This window comes from Cryptomeria japonica, chromosome 1, assembly GCF_030272615.1.
Source record: "Cryptomeria japonica chromosome 1, Sugi_1.0, whole genome shotgun sequence".
Lineage (NCBI taxonomy): Eukaryota > Viridiplantae > Streptophyta > Pinopsida > Cupressales > Cupressaceae > Cryptomeria > Cryptomeria japonica.
The window spans coordinates 428658913-428678781 of record NC_081405.1 but is presented as its reverse complement, the minus strand read 5'-3'; the positions used below and the strand labels follow the sequence as shown (position 1 = coordinate 428678781).

Sequence of the window (19869 nt, the reverse complement as noted above, 5' to 3'; positions counted from 1 at the left end):
ACTGGCTTAATCCTCAGTCCATCCTCGAACTACGTTTCGAATTTCGTCAAATTCTGGGTTCGTTTGCTATGTCTTTCCTTCAGTCAGGTTTTAAAACCCCAACTGCAGGTGGAGAATTTTCTTCAAACTGCAAGTTTTAATGATATTCATTGTTTTGGTCTTTGTAGGGGAATTTTTGACCAATTACATGTGCACTTTTATTTCAAATATGTTACTTGTAATTTATTTTAAATTTCCCCTTTGTTGTTTTTATCTTTTTATTGTTTTTTGGTCATTTTTAGTTAAAATAGGGATTTTTTGGCTCAACTGCAAGTAAACTTGCAGTTTGGTCAAAAAACCCCTACTTTAATGGTTTTCACATGTAATAGGGATTTTAAATCCCCATTACATATGTGCAAGTAAACTTGCAGTTTGGTCAAAAAACCCCTACTTTAATGGTTTTCACATGTAATAGGGATTTTAAATCCCCATTACATATGTGCAAGTAAACTTGCAGTTTGGTCAAAAAACCCCTACTTTAATGGTTTTTGCATGTAATAGGGATTTTAAATCCCCATTACATATGTGCAAGCAAGTATAACTTGTTGTAGGGATTTTATTTCCCATTTACAAGTATTTAAAACTTGCAGTTTGCTCCAAAAAACCCGATTTTGCCTTGTAAGTGAAAAAGTGACAATTTAAAACTTGCACTTTGGTCCAAAAAACCCGATTTTGCTCATAAAGTGCATTTTTGAAATTTTAAACTTGCTATTTGGCCAAAAAATCCCGATTTTGCCTAACATGTTGAAAAAGTGAAATTTTAAACTTGTCATATCCTCCAAAAAACCCGATTTTCATTGTTTCATACATTTTAAACTTGCTATTTGTTCCAAAAAACCCGAATTGCAAGGAAAAACATGTTTTTTGAAGATTTTTAGCAAATTTTTGTGGAGATTTTTTGGGAGATAGAAGGCGTTTTGGATTCCTTCCTATTTCCATGCATTTTTAGACACCTTTCATGCCACATGGAGGTTAAGTTTGCTGGTTTTTAGGTTTATAACAGCAAACACGTTTTTGTTAAAAAACCACGTTTTTCTTCATTAAAAATGCCACGAATCAGCAATGTTATGAATCGTTTTGGCTTGGTATGCTAAGGTATTGAGGTTAGAAAGAGTCTTGGCCATTTTCCATGCCATTTCTCATGCATTTGCTGCCACGTTTTTCAGTTTTTGCCATTTTTTCAAAAACGTGGCTAGGGTTTTGGAATACGGTTAATTTCTTTTTAAGAGATATTCTTCTTTATTTCAAAGATTGATTATCTTTTGGAGAGGCATTTTCACATTGGAGCAAGGTAAGATTTATTTTCTTCTTGTTTCTTTTTTCTTGTTTTCTTGTTTTTTTCTTTCTAGTTGTAAATTTGTAAATGGTTGGTTCTTCCCCAAAAATCAGATTTTGTGAGAGAGATTTTCCCTTTTGTAAAGCAATTTTAGAATTGCATTGTTCTTCCCCATTTTCCCTCTTTACTTGTATTCGGGATTTTAAATTCCAATTACAAGTTGGATGAAAATCATTGTTCTTCCCTTACGGATAAAAGATTTAACCATCTTTTTTTTTGAAATCCGGGTTGCAAGTTGAAAGTTCTTCCCATTTTTGCATTGGCAAAGTTCCAAGTGATCTTCTTGAAATTCATTTTTACCTATCCGCTTCCAATTCCCTCATCCGTACATACCAATTCATCCACTCATTTCACACCTTCATTCATTTTCCCCATTTAAAGTCTACTTGCAGTCAGCCATCCAGAACCCGAAATTGGTCCAAAATGCACTCAAAAAACACTTGAAAATGAGTTTTAAAGGACCAATTACAAGTGCAAACTTGTAGTTACCCATTACACATATGAAGTTGCGTGTTTGTTCCCACATTTGCAAGTTAATGCTCTTGTTTTTCCCACACATGTAATGCAGCTTCCAAAACCCGAAATTCACTTGTGAGCCCATTTTCGCATCAATTTATCCCTTCCCTTGTCAGTCCGGTTTGCACACACGATCTACCAAATCAATGGATTAAGGCATGGGCCTTATTTTGCAAGAAGATTTCAAGAATGAAGGATGATACAAAGAAGAGATACAACAACAATTCATGGTTGAGAGCATAGAATGCTTTCAAGACAAAGATGGTCATGACATGAAAAGAGGAAGGCAGCCCGTTCCCTCTTGAAAAGCTAGTATTACCCCAAGCAAGAAGACAAGGATGCAAGTTCTCGTTCCGGTTCAAGATGTCTTTACCAATCTAGAATACTTCAAGTTCTAGCATTCTGAAGCGACATGAAGATCATCACAGACAAAGGATGATGCAGTTAGAGTCGTGTCTTTAGACACATGGAATAGTTTTAGTTATGCATTTGTAATTTCGTTTTGACAAGTTACATGTAAAAATATTTTTTGTAAAATGCAAGTTACACATTACTTGCACTTTTGTAATTACATGTAAGGCAACTACAAGTTGTGTCCGATTAGGACTGTAGTTGGAATAAGTCTTAGTTAGTTGGAGTAACTCTTAGTTAGTTAATGAAGTCTCAGTTAGTTATTGAATGAGTCTTGGTGGTTGAGAGAATCTCTCAAGTTAGTTAGGATCCTCCCACCTTTTTCTCAAGGCTCCTCTTCTATAAATACTGGAGGAGTCTATTGTAATTTTTATCTTTTGGGAAAGCAAGCAAAAACTCTGCCAAATTTACAGCAAGAAGTCTTTGAGCTTATGTATGTGGATTGAAAGTTTTTGAAGAAATAATAAAGAAGGACTACTCAAGTTTTGAGTCTTTGAGCTACATGTTTGAGTTTGAATCTTTTATTTCTTCTATGCCAAGTGTTTCTAAAGGAGCTTAGTCCAATCTGATTTGAAGTCTTTGAGCTGCAAGTAGAGAAGATTAATTAAAATAGGAAACTCTCTTGAAGGAGCAGCAAGTCTTTGAGCTTGCGTCTATTCTTGAGGAAAATTACTGTTTGATAAGAAATAACAGCAAGTCTTTGAGCTTGTATTAGTTCTTGTCTTTGTGTTAAAAGAATAGATTATTCCAGTCTTTGAGCTGTTATCTTTTATTCGTTGTAAAATTTAGTATAGCAAAGGGTAGATAGGACTTCCAATAGTCAAGTCTTTGAGCTTGATATTGCTGTCCCGTCCCGAAGGAAGTGACGGGAGTCTTTGAGCTTTCAGGAAACTTCACTTCCTTTCTCTCATTTTACTTGAAAGTGGTTACTGCTGTTATTCAATCGCTATCCTTTTCTGTGAAGAGAAAAAGGATATTGTCTTTCTTGAAAAAAGAAGAAAGATTGCTGTCCCATCCAATTTTATTTTCCAAGTTGTAGTTAGATAGGGGGAGCCTTCCCTTAATTAGGAGAGTTTTTACTCGTGTGCTGTAGTTGAAACCACAATTTTGTATATTTCCCCAAGTGTACAAAATTTTCAACCAACAATGAACATGAACAAAACCAAAACTTAAACGAGGAAATTGCAAGGAAAGAAACAAGAAAGAAATACAAAAATAAAAATTACCTTGCAAAGATGAGGAGAGATCCAAGCTTGCAGAGTCAACCAAACATAGAAGATGAAACCCTTTAAATAGAATTTAAACAAAGGAAGAAACTTAGCCACGCATGGTGACCAAAGAAAAACCGATTCGCTATAAAAACGCCATGAAAAATGCCAAGGAAGTAGTTCAAAAATGATGTGATTCATCATTACATACAAGAGAAAGCAAAAATGATTTAGAATTGAAAGCATACCTTGAATGAAAAAGGTGCGAAACTTGCAAAAACGTGACTTGTTTTTAGGGCGTTTTTGCAAATTGATTCCCCAAAATGTGCACAAAACGGTTTGAATGTAGCTTGAAATCCAACGCATTTATGATTAAATCAAAAACGCCTTAGGAAAGAGCAGATTCGAACCTCCAAACCGTGGCAAATGGCACAAATGCATGATTCAGAAAAAAAAATGTTGAAGAAGGCAAATGGCGAAAATCAGTTTGATAGATGCGTAGAACGAGGGTTTGAATCCTTCAAAGTTACAGCAAATCCGCCTTTGGAAGGAATCCCTATCTTTCTTCCAAAAAATTCGAACCCAAATCAATTTGCAAAGGCATGGGAGAAATTTCGGGTTTTAGAAATGGAAATACAAGTTTTAAAAATGTTCATAGTTTTGCCTCTAAGGCAAATTTTGGGTTTTAGAAAAGGAAATACAAGTTTTAAATTACTTGTAATAGGGAAATAGAATTCCCTTTACAAGTGATTTTACTTAAAACATGTAAAGGGATTTTAAAATCCTATTTACAAGTTCTATTTAAAAATAAAAAAATAACTTTAAGTCATAAAAACATGTAAAGGGGTTTTAAAAACCCATTTACAAGTTTTACAAAACACTTAAGTCATTCTACTAGTAAAGGGGGTTTTAAAACCCTTTTTACCAGTTTCCAAAAACTTGTAATTGGAGAAAAATTCCCCTACAAGACCAAAAGCTTCAAGGGGGTTTTGAAAAACAAATTACCAGTTACTGGTAATTATCGAAAAATTCCCCTACATTGAAGCAAAAACATAGCAAATGTACTCGAAACGCGACGAAATTCGAAACCTAGCTTGGGGATGGATCAACAATCGATCCAGTCCAAGGATGGGACGAATTTCTACCTCAGGAAGCGTGCCATAGAGTAAATTTTTTCATTTTTTAATAAAAATTTCCATGTGATAGTCCAATTTTTGAAATCAAAAATTGAGGACAACAAATAGAAACAACCACTGCCAGAGGGCAATTCTGTCCCTGTAGTTGTTGGGGGCATATAAGGAAGAATTGCCAAAGGTTAGGTTTTCAATCTCCAAAATCACCCACACTGCTCTATTGCAAGGGGAAGAGCCTTGGTCAATAATGTACTTGCTCCATCTGTTATTATGGAGAATAGTTGTGCCCCCCTTACTCCTTTCATGTTTAGTGGAGAGGTAGAATGCATCCCTCGAAATACATTTAAGACTTACATCTAGCATGAAAACTATTGGCTTGACCTCTTGTAGGAGCAGGACATCAATGTTTTTCTGCATTTTTAAGAATCGATTAACAATATATTTTCTATCAGGGGACTCCAAACCTCCGACATTCCATGAGAAGCAATTTAGCTCCATAGTAAAATTAGATAGAGGTATCCATAGGTGCCCTAAAAGTATCATAACATTTGGGCAGCTTGTCACTGGTCAAGTTCTTTTTAGAATAAGGGGTTGAAGATTTATTAGGCCGCCTTTTTAGTACGCTTGTGCTACCTTGTTTAACTGCTATGTTGTCCTCATCAATATCTTTCTTTTGCTTACGACTTTTGGTTCTTTCTTTATTTAAGTTAGCCTTGGAGATGCTTTCTGTTTCTTCAAGGTTCCCATTGACTGAGGGATTGCCCTAGAAAGGCACAATGGCCAATACTTCCAGTTACTAAGCAGCTTCTGGTTTTCCATTAGTATAGAATCAAATTGCTGATCAATGGGGAGTTCTTGATAATCACTGTCTTGATTCCTCTCATTAGACATAGGATGGGGGTAGGGATATTAGGGATTCTGGCCCTGTAGGGCACTATGGGGAGGCTAACTTGGGTATCCTCGATAGAGGGATGTGTATCAACAAGACAATCTTTATCCATGCAATCATAATTTAGCTGAATAGCTTTTAGGGCCTCATCTTTACAATCTGACATGGCCTCGCCCAATATAGATATGACATTGTCCAGTGCCTCAGTGGGAGTACCCCCACTCTCCTTCCCTAAGTGCCCCACAGTGTCAAGACCTTTACTTTCTATGTCCCTTATCCTACATTGAACAAGAGACTCTTTTACTCCAGTATTGATTGACAATTTGGAGTGATTCAAACCACCATCTAGGAATCCTTGAGCTGCTATTTTCTTTCTCTCTTTTGCTTGTGCTCTCAACTTATCCAATGCAAGTTGCTAAGCATTTTTAGCTATGTGCTTAGGAGTCTTGGGTTGGGGAGGGATTTCACTCTCCACGATAGGGGGCGGGGGTGGCGCAGAGGAGACAAGGGGAGATCTGGAATCAACAGTATCACAGGAATCATCGAAAAAAGGAGGAAGAGGGGCCTGGGGAGAATTATGTAATATCCCCAACAATATTTTTTGATTTTTCAACAAGATTACAAACACAACCACACCCATTAGGGTTAGAGTAAGAAATCCAAAACCAGCTAGAAGGAACCCTACACCTTTTGTTCACCGAGAGCCCAAGCTGGGAGGGTGAGAGCATACGGTGGCAGGGGATCGTTAGATACAACTTCAGATAAATACTTATTACAATAATGGGCAGCAAGGCAACCCCTTCCACTTTCCAGCTAGTAGAACAAAGACTTTGGCGCTAAACCAGCCAAATAAACAAGAACACACTCAAGCACAAATCACTCTGCTGCGATATTTCAGCGGGAGGACTTATTACTAAACAAATTCAACTCAACCGCTTATGTAGCAGAAGGACAATACAAACAAAAATCACTCAACTGCTTATGCAGTGAGAGGACAATACAGACAAAAATCACTCAACTGCTTATGCAGCAGGAGGACTGAATACAAACCGAATTACAAACACTGAAGGTGGCCAAACCAACCTCTTCCACTTGTGCAGTGGGAATTACAACGAGTACTTCAAATACAATAGAGGTTATTACTACTAACCAACAACTACAATGAAGAGAATAATGAAGTACTAAATATCACAATACTGAAATTTTGAGAAAAAACAAGCTAAAACACAATTAACCAAATCTGATATAAAATACCAGCAGACTCCAGCACTGGACCAGCAACATTGAAAGACTCACAACTCCCCAAAAACAGCTCCGAATTGCTGACAAACACAGGCAAATGAAAGGTATAACCAAGAGGCCCAAGATAGAATCACAAACCGGCATGAAAATCACCTCCAACAAGCAGCACACAACCCAAGGCAGCTCCAGGAAAGTACGACCAGCAGCAGTAGTACGGTTTGCTACTAAAAATCAGATTGCACACCAACATCAACGCCAAAGTAGAAGAATAATTGCCTTCCTCCTACGCTTCCAATGAGTTAATACCCAGAATGATCGATTGCACAGGCAAGGAGATACAATCAAATCTTCGCTTTAGCCACACCTAAAACCAGCAACACTGAAAACCACACCACACTGAAAATCTGAAAGTGCACATTGAAAACTTCACCAACAATCCAACACTCAGCTAGGTACTATGTCTCAAGTATGAAACTGGCTAAACTAGGGAGCCACAACTCCGAAGCTCAAGTTCACTCATCATTCCGACAGCATAACGATATGATTTCTTCAAGATGTTCAAATGAGGCGCCCAACCCTGTATTTATAGATTTTGAATCTCAAATTCACATGAAATGGCGCCCAAAATTCATTTGAAATTCACTTCATTTCATCTTCATGCCCCCTTCAAACATGGCGTCCACTTTCCAAGGTAAGCCTATGCGTACTTTTCCCAAGGTCCACACTTGCAACAATGGAATATTAGATACATAAAACATATTCAATTTGGACGCCCTTTTCTGACTTGAGAAATAAAACATAACTTAGGATAAATGATATTATATTTCCTTTCCTAAGTTGTTCCTCTAGAATAAATTGTTGATTTTTACTCTTGTGATAATGTCTTATTGGTCTGCAGGTTTAGTGTTGTTGTCGCAGTCGCAGTACTTTGTACCCTGCACTGTCCTGCGCTATTCTCACTGTCCTTCGCTGTCCTCACTGTCCTCTGCTTTTGTTCCCTTTCTGCTTGTCGACTGCACACTATGTATATTGTTCATTGTAGGATAAGAACGAACTGCTGGAGAAGATTCTCTGAATGCCGAAGTATGTCAATGAATGAATACGATCTGCAGAACTGTGTATGTATTACCATTCCAAGAAGGAGAGATATGGTCTTCCTTTATATCGGATGAAGGTGATCTACACCCAGGAGTGGGCACCCCTTCCAAGTGACACAATTTCACAAAATGCATCGAACACAATCACTAAGGGTGGTGGACTTGCAAGACGACTCTTTATTAGCACGTCTTCATTAGGAACCGACTAATGCCAAGAGTCACTTATTAATCATCGGTTATGTTATGATTAATCCGAACATTCACTAAGCAAGACGTGGTTTCATTTAGTTATACAATTAAATATAGTAATAATTATTATTATCTAATCAATTTAACAATAATAATAATAAATAACATAATGATATATATTATTAAATGTTGAAGGCCTTAAGGCCAATTTAACATTTAATTTTATCCGACTGAAGCTATAAATCATCAACATAAATCAGTGAAATAATTAAATATTAAACTTTAGAATAAAGTAATAAGATTTAATTAACAATAAAAAATCAACCACTGATTGCTGCCAAATCAACCATGTGAATGGAAGTGCAGAAAACACTAATCTGAACTGGATTGGAGCTCTGCTTAAGTTTGCCAAAAATGGCACTGCCTGAACTGACACTTAATAAAAATAGTAAGTCATGAAAACATCTCCGAAAGACATGCTCGTCGAACCCTGTAAGAGAGCTCGAAAAACCCATAAAAACCTCAAAATCCAGTTAGCTGCCACCAACTTACTAAAAATAGTAAGTTCAAAAATCACTCCGGAACAGAATGCATGTTAAACCACCGTGAAGTTCTCGAAAAACCCAGAAGGAATCCTCAGTTCTTTTTGCCAAACTCCAACCACAACATCCTTGAAAACTACGAAGAATCCTCCTAGAAAACAGGAAACCCTAATTCCTCATTCCAATCAGCCTACTGGTCTCTGAAATAGGCCAATGGACCATTGATTACACCTTACTGAGAAGGGGACATTACAAATTAACATTCGCTCTGTGAACAGTGATCTGCCGAGGATTGAAGAGATTAGAGTTAGAAAAGATAGGGTCTTTAAGGGCGAAAGATATGGAGAGAAACGAGTTAGGGTTAGAAGGATTGGGTTGGGGGCTATAAACACCATTGATAAGCATTGTTTTCTTCGGCTTGTGAGGCCGTCTCTTGGGCCCTAACAAAGGGCAATTTCTTCTAATATGACTAGGGTTTTTGCTAAGGAAACAAACTTTGAGACCCCCTAGAACATCAATTAGGCAACTAAGAGTCTCGTCTCCCATAGGGATGTCTAGGGTTTCCAGAATATCAACTCCAGGATTAACTGAAATGAGAATCCAGGCATCCATATGTGGTAGCAAAGTGGGCGACAAATCAACACGAGAGATCTTACCCAATGGTTCGAGGGCTTTGGGAAGAACATACCAGAGAAAAGGAGGGATATTTTCACAGTAATCCATCTAGGGCACGCTAGAGCGAGGACTTTGTCATTGACGGCTTCTGGGGACTAACGAATTGCTCTAAAATAGCAAGCCCCAATATTCCAAAATTGGTTTTTTTAGACCTCTTGTTGTATATTAGGGTTTTTGAAAAAAATAATGAAAACCCCTTTCTGTATTATGCGACAAAATGTGAATTGATAGCCAAGTTTATTAACCCAAACATTCTGGAACCATTCATTAAGAAATTTTCTTACAAGAATTTCATTTACATCAAGAGCTGAAAGAAAGATAGCAACTGATTTAAGCCTAGATTTCTCATTTGAAATAACTTACAACATTTCTGGATTTGGAAGAACAAGAAGTTGGAAGGTGAGCTGCACTTACCTCCGCCTCCATTGCTCAAGGGATTAATTTCTTGGATCGAAGAAGGAATAAACTTCGCTTTCTTTGGGATTTCATAGGGGGAATTAATCAAAACCATTTCGAATGACGTAACATTAGTATCTGGTGAAATGATGTCGTCTTTATCTTTTCCAACCAACATCTCTCCTATGGTGTGCAACACATTAAGACGAAGCAAACGAAGGATGGAAGGAGAGCCTTACCAAGGGGAGGGGGAGGTCCCCCTCGTGCTGAGGACACTTGGCCTTTCTCTAGACACTCTGTACGTTGTATCCTATGCCGATCATACCCTATAATCTAATAATTTGCGAACATGAAAATTAGAAGTATCATGATATTGAACTTTCACAAAAATCTAATTTTTTTTTTCCCTTTGAAGGTTGATTAAATGCAAAATTATTATAGACTTTAGTTCATAATGATAGAAGTATTCATCTTCACATTCAATACATTTATCTTATTCTTAACCATCATCCTTTGGGTAAACTATGCATAACTATCCCAAATATCTTGTCCTCTAGATGTCTAAAATATAATAATATAATATACTTATAATTTATCAAAGTATATAATGTTATAATATACCCATCAATATCAAAGCAGATAATAATATAATATACTAATTGGAGCATGGGTCAAAGTATACCAAGGGACATATTGTTCTTGTGCTATATTATTATATATTAAAGTATGTGATATTCTATTTTACAGCTAAGGCTAAGGAAAATATCGAACTACCATTTAAAGATGCCAGAATTTGACCTAAATTTTGCACCCTAGGCAAATTGGGATTGAGATTTTTCCAGCAAATTGTCAGAATTGTCGTCATTGATGTCAAAGTTAAACAAGACAAATGTGTCATTGATGTCAAAGGCATTGACAAAGATATATGTCATTAGGTAGTTGTCATTAATGTTAACAAAATGAGTTCTAAGTGCACGTCTTTACTTAATATTTTTGTAGGTGAAATTATAATGTGATGATGTTGAATTAGTATGGATGTTCATGTATATGCAACTTTGCCTATAAGGCTACAATTTTCATGTATATGCAACTTTGTACATATAGGGCTACACTTCAAGAAATTGGAAGATAAGATAATAGTTGTTGAGATGCAGCATTGGTAATCAGAAATGAAAGTTTCTGCAATATCACGGAGTTATCAACAAAGACATTTACAATGGGAGTCAACACAACAAAGACAAATCATTGCTGGGTGATCAGATTTGTGAAAGACTAAATTTTGTCATTGGCACTTCTGTAAAGGCTGTGAAACATATGGAGGTATGGCAAAATACATAATATTAAGAAGGATTCAAGATACAGTGTGTAGACCAAATAAAGCACAGCAGTGAAATACAATTATAGTATATTTTAATGAACAGTGGTTAGAGGTCTAAAGGGCAAAAAGAGCAGTGATTAAATAAGCCATAAATTTTAAGTTAAAAGATTAAAGAATGGTGATTAAGTTAAGAAACAAAGGCTGTGGTTATGTGTAAACTAAAAGGCAGTAATTAATCTTCAAAAGGTGCGATCTGTTGAAGAATTATCAAATGGTGTGATTCACTTATTTAAAAAGAAAGAAACAAATTGTAAGTGGTGCGATTTTGTAAATGAAGGGATGCATTAATATTTGAAGGGATACAATTATTATTATGAATAAAATCTGCAATTAACAAATAAGAAAACATGTCTTAGAGACAAAGATCTAGAGAGAGAGAGAGAGAGAGAGAGAGAGAGAGAGAGAGTTTTGAGTGAACAAAGTAGATAGATCAAGCATATACACCAGATATAGAGAGGGCAATAAATGAGAAAATTATTTCAGATTTGAAGAGAAGAATATGAGGAGTTTATAGCATATTTGGAATAGGAGATTGTAATCATTTTGTCGTAGATTTATGATCAATTTATAGCAGGTTTGAGGAAGAGATTTTAGCAGTTTGAAGAAGAGATTTATAGAAAAAGTTATGGAGAAAAAGGTTATCCATCATCCATCGTAGAAGCAACATTGATATGGTGGAAGTTTGAATGAGGGGTTGGTGCCTCTAGTCTGAAAGTTCTCACAAATTTAATGAGGGGTTGGTGCCTCTAGTAAGTTGAGCCTACAAAATTTGCAAAAGTTTATTATATAAGCAAGTAATTTGCCGTGGTTTTCTCCCGTAAGGGTTTCCATGTAAATATTGTGTTATTGTGTTCTTCTCATGTGCATAATTATTGAAATTAAGTAAATGATGCTATTGTGATTGATAAAGTTTAGATTGATAAAAGTTGTTATAATGAAAAAAGAATGTTTCCCTGACCCTTAGGGATGCATCTTCTTGGAACATTTCAATTTAGTAGTGTTCGTAAAGTACCTTTTCATTTAATATCCATTTCCAATTTATTAGCCACAATGAGGTGATGGGTCTTTTTGGCAATTAGATGATTGTTTCTAACACTAAATCTATTCACTTTTTTTTTTCAGCTTACCCTCATTTCTTTTGTGACAATCATATCTTTCCTCCTAAGGTTGTTGGAAACATATTAGATTATGAAGTTAGTTTATCAATTCAAGAACAAGAGGTAGGCCACAATAAGAAATTTCACAAATGCAAGGGAGAGATTAGAAGAATAAAAGGTAGCAAGAACATTCCCACATGCAAGAAGGGAGAGGAAAGAAGTCTTAAGATTGATATTGTGTTGGAAAATTCATCGATTAAGCAAGAAAAAATAAATAGTAAATATGTTTAAGCACCATAAAAGTGTAGAAGAGCTAATAGAATACAAGGATTGACAAAACAAATACAAGGAATCATTTTCTAACAAGAAAATTTGTGATAGATCCAGGACACTGTATAAGGATAGAATTGGTAACACCTGATGTGTGCACAGTGAGGATTATGTTCAAGTAAGCAGGTTTTGTTGGCCATATTATGCTCTTATGTGGATGGCAATGAGGATAGTAGAACAAACTGTTAGTCATGTATTCAAAATGAGAGTCAAAAGGGAGGTAGATATGAATTGTGTGTCTAGCTACCATAGTGTACATTGAAGGTTTGACAAATGTGTGACTGGTACTCAGTTTATAAATGAAACTATTAACGAGCAATAGGGAAGGCTTGGAGAGGAAATTTATGGGAACATTTGTTTCCTTTATTAGTCAAAAAGGGGATCTACTATCTCCAACATAGATAGATAGGGTCTATGAATTTGCCTCCGACACTACGTATCTGATGCAACTGAGGAACCTCTAGAGGGGGCCTAGTTCATGCAATATGTTGGTTGAAAATTTTGTACACCCGGGAGGATGTGCAAAATTGTGATTTCAGCCACAGTGTGTGAGTATAATACTCTCCTAATTTAAGGAAGGCTCCCCCATTTCTATTAACTAACTAAAATTAACTTAATCTAATATCGGTAGGACAACAACCTTTTCTCTTTTTTCAGGAAAGACTATATTCGTTTCTCTTCATAGAAAAGTAACAACAATCTTTGGGAAAACAATTACAGCAACTTAAATCAAAACCAAGAGAGGAAATGAAGTTTCCTGAAAGCACAAAGACTTCCGTCACCTCCTCCGGGACAGGAAAACAATCACCAAGCACAAAGTGCTGAGAATCTGAAATCCTATCTACACTTTTAGAATTATAACTTAAGAACAAAGTACAATGTATAGCTACGCAAAGTCTACAAATATGATGCACCTTCAAATCACTTTAGATGGGAATTACTACAAGCACAAAGTCTTGCAACTTTTCTCAAATTGTAATCACAAACTAAACTAATTCAACTTTCAATATTTGCAGCACAAAGTCTGTAGATATTTAGAGTGAAACTCTTCTCAACAACTTTCTACAACTTCAAGTAAGCACAAAGAAATGCCCCAATATGACATAAGAACACAAAAGGTACAAAGTAAGACTTCAACACAAAGTCTGAAATCCCAAACTCCTTGATATTAATTGAAAAGGAACAATTTACAACTATAAAGCTCAAAGTCTTTATGAGTACAAAATTTTGCAGAGTTTGCTTGCTCAAAAGATCTTAATTACATAGAGCACCCTCGTCTATATATAGGAGAGGGTCTAAGAGCAAAATGTGGGAGAAGTCTAACCAACTGAGACTTATTCCACAACTAACTAACTAACTATGACTTATTCAAATTACAGTCCTATTGTCTTTCGACTTGTAATTTGCTTACATGCAATTACAATTTACAACAATGCAAGTGATATGATCTCCTGCAATTACAATTTCTGACATTACATGTAATATGTTGAAATGAAATTACAAATGCATAATTGAAACTGTGTCCAGAGACACGACTCTTATTTACATCATCCTCTGTTTGATCTTCATGCTATTATAAGACACTCTGTGATTGAAGTACTCGGGTTTGGGAATGGCATCTTGAACCGGAACAAGAACTTGCACCTTTGATAGTCTTTGTGTCCTTGGCCAACGAACTTTTACCTTATCACGTGCTTGGGGTAGTACCATTTCTTCAGGGGGGAAATTCTTCTCTTCGTTGTGTTCTTTCTCCATGCTTGATTCACTTTGTCACTGGATGACTTCATGAGGATTATTGACCCTTGTTGGGCTGCCCCATGAATTACTGTTGTATCTCTTCTTCTTTTGTTCACTGATGAAGAACCCATAACACCTTATTCAAGATGAAATTGCTATGAAACAATGCCCATGCCTTGATTTGTTGGTTTGATAGACTGTGTGTGCAAACAAGACTGACAAGGGAAGAGATAAATTGATGCAAAAATGGGCTCACAAGTGAATTTCGGGTTTTGAGGACTGCATTATATGTTTGGAAAAACAAAAGCATTCACTTGCAATTGTGGAGAACGAACATGCAACTTCATATGTGTAATGGGAAAATACAAGTTTGCACTTGTAATTGGATCATTTTCAAGTGTTTTTGAGTGCATTTTGGACCAATTTCGGGTTTTGGAGAACTGATTACATGTGACAACAACATGTGTTTGGAAGGCAACTTTAAAAAAAAATGTCATGATATGATGTAACCAGGTTTACATAACCCGATTTTAGGCCATTTAAAGTCAATTTCGGGTTATTGAGTGTTAACTACACATGACAAGAGTGCAATTGGGTTTTGTAGCAGGCACAACACATAAAAACAGCAAGAGACAAAAATCAGGTTTTGTGTTACATGTTGCATAAAACATATACTTAAGCCAAATTGGGTTTTAAGAAAGGCATAGCATGAAACACTTTTTTGAAAATCAGGATTTGGGAGCTTGTATGCAAGTGATGTTTGAATGTTGAAAACCACTTGCAATCGGGTTCTAGGACCCGATTGCAAGTCAAGATAACTTGCACGAAAGAAGGTGAAAAGGGACTTGCAATCGGGTGTTCTAGAGACCTGACTGCAAGTAAATTAACTATCAATGAAGACATACCTTCACACTTGCAATGATGGACATAAAACCCGAAATGACAAGTAACTTGACAATTAAAACAATGAACTAACTTGTAATCGGGTCTTTAGAAGTTGGTGCATTTACTTGTAATGTCATCCAAAAGTTCCTGCCACTTGTAGTGAGGTCAAAAAGTTCCTACTTGTAGTAACTTTACTTGCAATGACAACAAAAAGTTCCTACTTGCAGCGACTGACCTGAAACCCAAAATTGCTCAGAAAGCTAGGAAAATGAAGGCCAAAACTAACCAAAACTTGGACGACAATGGTAAACACACCCACGCATGATTTGGCATTAACAAATATGAATTTTGCACCTTGTAAAACTCACCTTAGAGACAAAAGCAACACATTTTGAGCAAAAATTCCTAGGGGTTGTCATTTTTGAAAATCCAAAAATTGGGACAACACAATGTAAATTTCTTTTAAGACCAATGAATGGGAGCTGTCCCCTTGACAACACTTACCCTAAAACAATAAAAATATTAAAATAATGATGTAAATGATCATTGTAATTTCTATATTATGTTTCTTATAAATTAGCATGTGTGCATTGATAAAAATAATTAGTAGTTTTGGCTTAACTAAGTGGAACCATGTACTAGTATATCTTTAGCACTTGTCTTTTTTCAATCGGGCTTTCTAGAATTGATCCACAACCTTTGTAGAGTATTTTCATATGTTTAATCTAAATTAATTATATAATTTTTTGGGAGTATTCTTTGTAGTTGGGTTTCATCCTTTGGAAAACTTGGGAATATTATTTAACTTTATTTTCATACTTTTGTTTGGAAATCCATATGTGGGTGTCTTTACCTAGGGATTTAGCATTCTTGTTCTCGAGTAAGTGAAGGCTTTCATAGGCATTTATTATTTTGTGCTATTTGATCTATTTAGTTTTTAGTAGTGCTCTCTTGGGATGCATCCCTTGCCCAAAAGGACCTTGTCCCTCGACATTTTGAAGACATGGAGATGGGTAGCAAATGTCCCCACCTCATCCCTTTTTTTGTCAAAATTTAGGAAACGTCCATCAGAAATAAAAAAATTTCTAGGCTACATTAGGGGACAACTAGCTGTCCCCTAACATACTCAAGGACATTTTAGTTACTTTTGAAAAAAAATTACTACTTTTCAATGCTTTTTTGGTTTATGACATTCCCATCTAGGATTTACAAAAAAATATGAAAATGTTGTGCATTACCCCTAGACCCTCGCAAGGGACACTACCCCTTGATCTCATTGTGGTAGTTGCCCCAAAACCCCCTATCAAACTGTAAGTCTAACCAAGTAATAGACCAACGATGAATAATGATCACAAAATCTACAAAATACATATCCCCTATTGCTAATCTCTACATCTTCACAATCAAAGTGACAAGCAATGATTATCTTGTATATTACATTGGACAACTTGGTTAGTATACAAGGGCTGCCATAGAAAAGTTGGCATGCTAGAGTCATTATACTACCAAATATGAGTTAAGTCATAGTTGGCAAGAAATGCCGTTTTCATAATGCAAAAATGTATCAATCATGCCTCGCACAAACAACTCATAGAATAATCCCATCTATGAGTATCCTAGCTAAGGTCAAACTCAAACATAAGCAATTACCTTTTTACTTAATTATTCTTCTTTGTTAATGAATTTGACAATAAAACATGCATTCTTGAAGGCATTAGAAAAACTTTAATAATAAATCCCTCACTTGAATATATACATGAGTTAGGCATGTCTTATTAACTCATGCTCATATGTATACATAAAGAACATATATCCTATGCAATTATTCTATAATGTCTATGATGAATGCTTTTTGATTTATCAATGTTATCATATGAAATATTCATTATATTTTTAATAATTTATAATTTTTTTAATAGCTTTCTCCTGCTGTCCCCATACTAGAAACTTGGGGGAGCATAGGTTTTTAGTCATCTCAAGATGATTATACTACTTAGTCAATATATTGATGAAATTCTACCTTATTTGCACTGGTAGTAGATACAAAGCTAGGTTATGTATTTAGCACACATGCACCTATAAGTCTTCTTTAGTAGGGGGACTGTACTATGACTACATTCACTACTTTAGGCTTTTCACCCTATAGGTTCTTTCACCATTGGCAAAGATTTTGAAGCACATAATGCCGAATAAGCTACCCTTATCTCACAATATTACCAACATGGGATCAACCCAATTACATATTACTCACGCATATATGTTATGTAGGTGAAGGCTTTCACATGTATTTTTAATTGGATTTTGATTTGTGTAGTTTTCAGTCTTCTCAAAATGACCCCAATTCCCCATTACAATAATTACATTTTTCTTTGTATATGTTGTTGGTGGCAATATTGTACGAGAGTAAAACCGTAGTTAATTAAGTAGTACTTGTCTTTGTTAGTATGGTAACCAAGGGATGGTAGTTACGGGTGCGACGGTTGCCCCTCGCACCCCTCGGTACCTTTATATACCATGGCAGGAAACTTGTAAAGACACACATGATTATGAATGGAAATAGTATCTCTTATATTTGTTTGATCTTATCTGGTATCTATGGCATTATTGTCTTTGGTTAAGCATTCTATCTGTATGTTCTAAACTGTTCACCCAGAGGGTAAACATATGTTAGTAATAATTGCAAGGCAAGGGCATCCACTCACCACTTATACACCTTCAAGCATTTATTTGTAGAGGGGAGGAATGATAACATTAGCTTTAAGCACCTGTATTCTTGTTCTTGGTTGATTTAAATTAGCTTTATAGATTTTTCAAAATATTCTCCATACTTGAGTTTCATCCTTTTGAACAAGAATATTTTTGTGTGTGTTTATATGTTGGGATGATGTTTTCATATAGTCGATGATTTAAAAGTTTATATATAATAATGCTTATGTAATTGTTGTCTTCCAGCTTTTGGATGAGATGATGGATAGTGGATTTCCTTTAACTACAGAACCTAATATCTTGAAGGAGATGATTACACCACCAAATATAGTTAGTAGAATGTTGAGCGTTGTTACTGGAGGTTCTTCCACTGTCAACAATATTCTTCCAGGTGCTACATCATCAAATGTACCATGGCGAGCAAGTGACTTAAAACATGTAAACAATGAAGTTTATGTGGACCTTGTAGAGGAAATCGATGCTACTGTAAACAGGTATTTGGTAGCTATAGGATATCTTAGTTTGCTCCTGTAATTGTTTTGATAGATCTAATATTTATTTAGAGTGTGTTGCTGCTTGAATTTTTGGTCATCATGTTGTGTCATATTACTATTGAAGAGTAGAGTGGTTATGAAGGATGATTTTAGAATGAAATCGATGAGGGTTGTAAACTTCAACAAGGGGTATATTAAATAGCAACAATCAATTATTATCCATTAGTTATGTTTTAAAGGAAAACTTATAAATTTATGCAAATTATTTTTGTTTATATGTAAGTGTTATTTTGCATGGATCGGCTTGGAGGAAAAACGAGGATCTTCCATTTGCATTTTGGGTGCTCAACCCCTCAATATTTGGCCCCTTTATTAATGGGCTTTTGGTAAGCTCCTTGATAAGGTCCAACTGTGTCTCGTTTTATTCAATACACCCTCTTGAGCCACACTTTGGTGCTTGTGGCTTTTAGTTTGGCTCTAACTCCATGTTTTTCATAGACCACCTAATTCAAACCTAGGACTTCCCTTGTTTATGATAGGGTGCCCCTTTGTTGTAGAATGAAATATCCCCTGCAGTTGATATGACTAAATATGCAAGGAATATTTGCTAGCAACCTGTCTTTTCAATCTGCGTGTTATGCAACTTTGATTTTTGCGTGTTATGCTGATATGTGTCTCAGAACTTTCAGATTGGTATGGAGTTTAACAACTATGTGGAGTTTAACAAACACATATTTGTCATGAAAGATCAGCTATAGAAGACTTCTAATTGATAAAACAATTTTCAAAGATGCATATGCTACTAAATTATATAATTCAATGCCAATTTAGACACACAGATATACACCTACAGCAGACTGACATTCGGACAAACAGTCGGCATGCAGTCCTATAACAGCATGTGAATGATAAACAACCTTATCTCTCCTTTATTTAGAAATCATATGCTCATTACATTGCTCACACGTGCTCAAACACTTAGAAATTTATTAATGAGTACTCAGAATTTCTGAGAACACAAGGCAGCCATGATGATCAGCATACAATATGTAATTACTAAGAAAATGATGCCCAAAAGAAACCTGATTTAAGATGCCTTGCCTTGGAGATGAAGTAGCAATCGATATCACCAATTTTGGAGTCTTCAATGATCAAATTCGATCCCCTTTTCCGATTGCCCCTGCTGCTGATTCGAGGTTTGATATCTATCAATTTCCATCGCCAAACTTCTCTTTTCCACTCCTAAAATAATTGCTGTCATGTGCCAATCAAATTGCTATTCCCAAATGATAAGTTCAATGCCAAGGTGGAAGGCTATGAGCAGATTTCATGAGACTTAGCTGTTTGATACAGTTTGTCTTCAGATCAGATTTGGGTAATGATTCCTTCTGAAAACTCCTGCCAATCACTCCTAATAGAATCGCCATTGACCCTAAATATTATCGCTGTCCTCCAATGCAAATTAGGATGCTTGAGCAATAGATTAAGAAATCGTGGAATATGGCTGACTGTTATGGTTTGTTCTCAGAACTGATATATCAACAAAATCCTTCTTTTTGCACCTTCCAA

At 35.8% G+C, this 19869-nt stretch overlaps 1 protein-coding gene across 6 annotated transcripts in view; it reads left to right on the top strand.

Annotated features, from left to right (window-relative positions):
- LOC131065031 (AP-3 complex subunit mu) overlaps window positions 1-19869 on the top strand; it is a 196350-nt gene that overhangs the window by 111241 nt on the left and 65240 nt on the right. For all 6 annotated transcript variants that reach the window (XM_057999412.2, XM_057999420.2, XM_057999396.2 and 3 more), the window contains one exon: window positions 18053-18300. In XM_057999412.2, the coding sequence (XP_057855395.2) occupies window positions 18053-18300 (248 nt within the window). The remainder of the gene's footprint in view (window positions 1-18052; window positions 18301-19869) is intronic.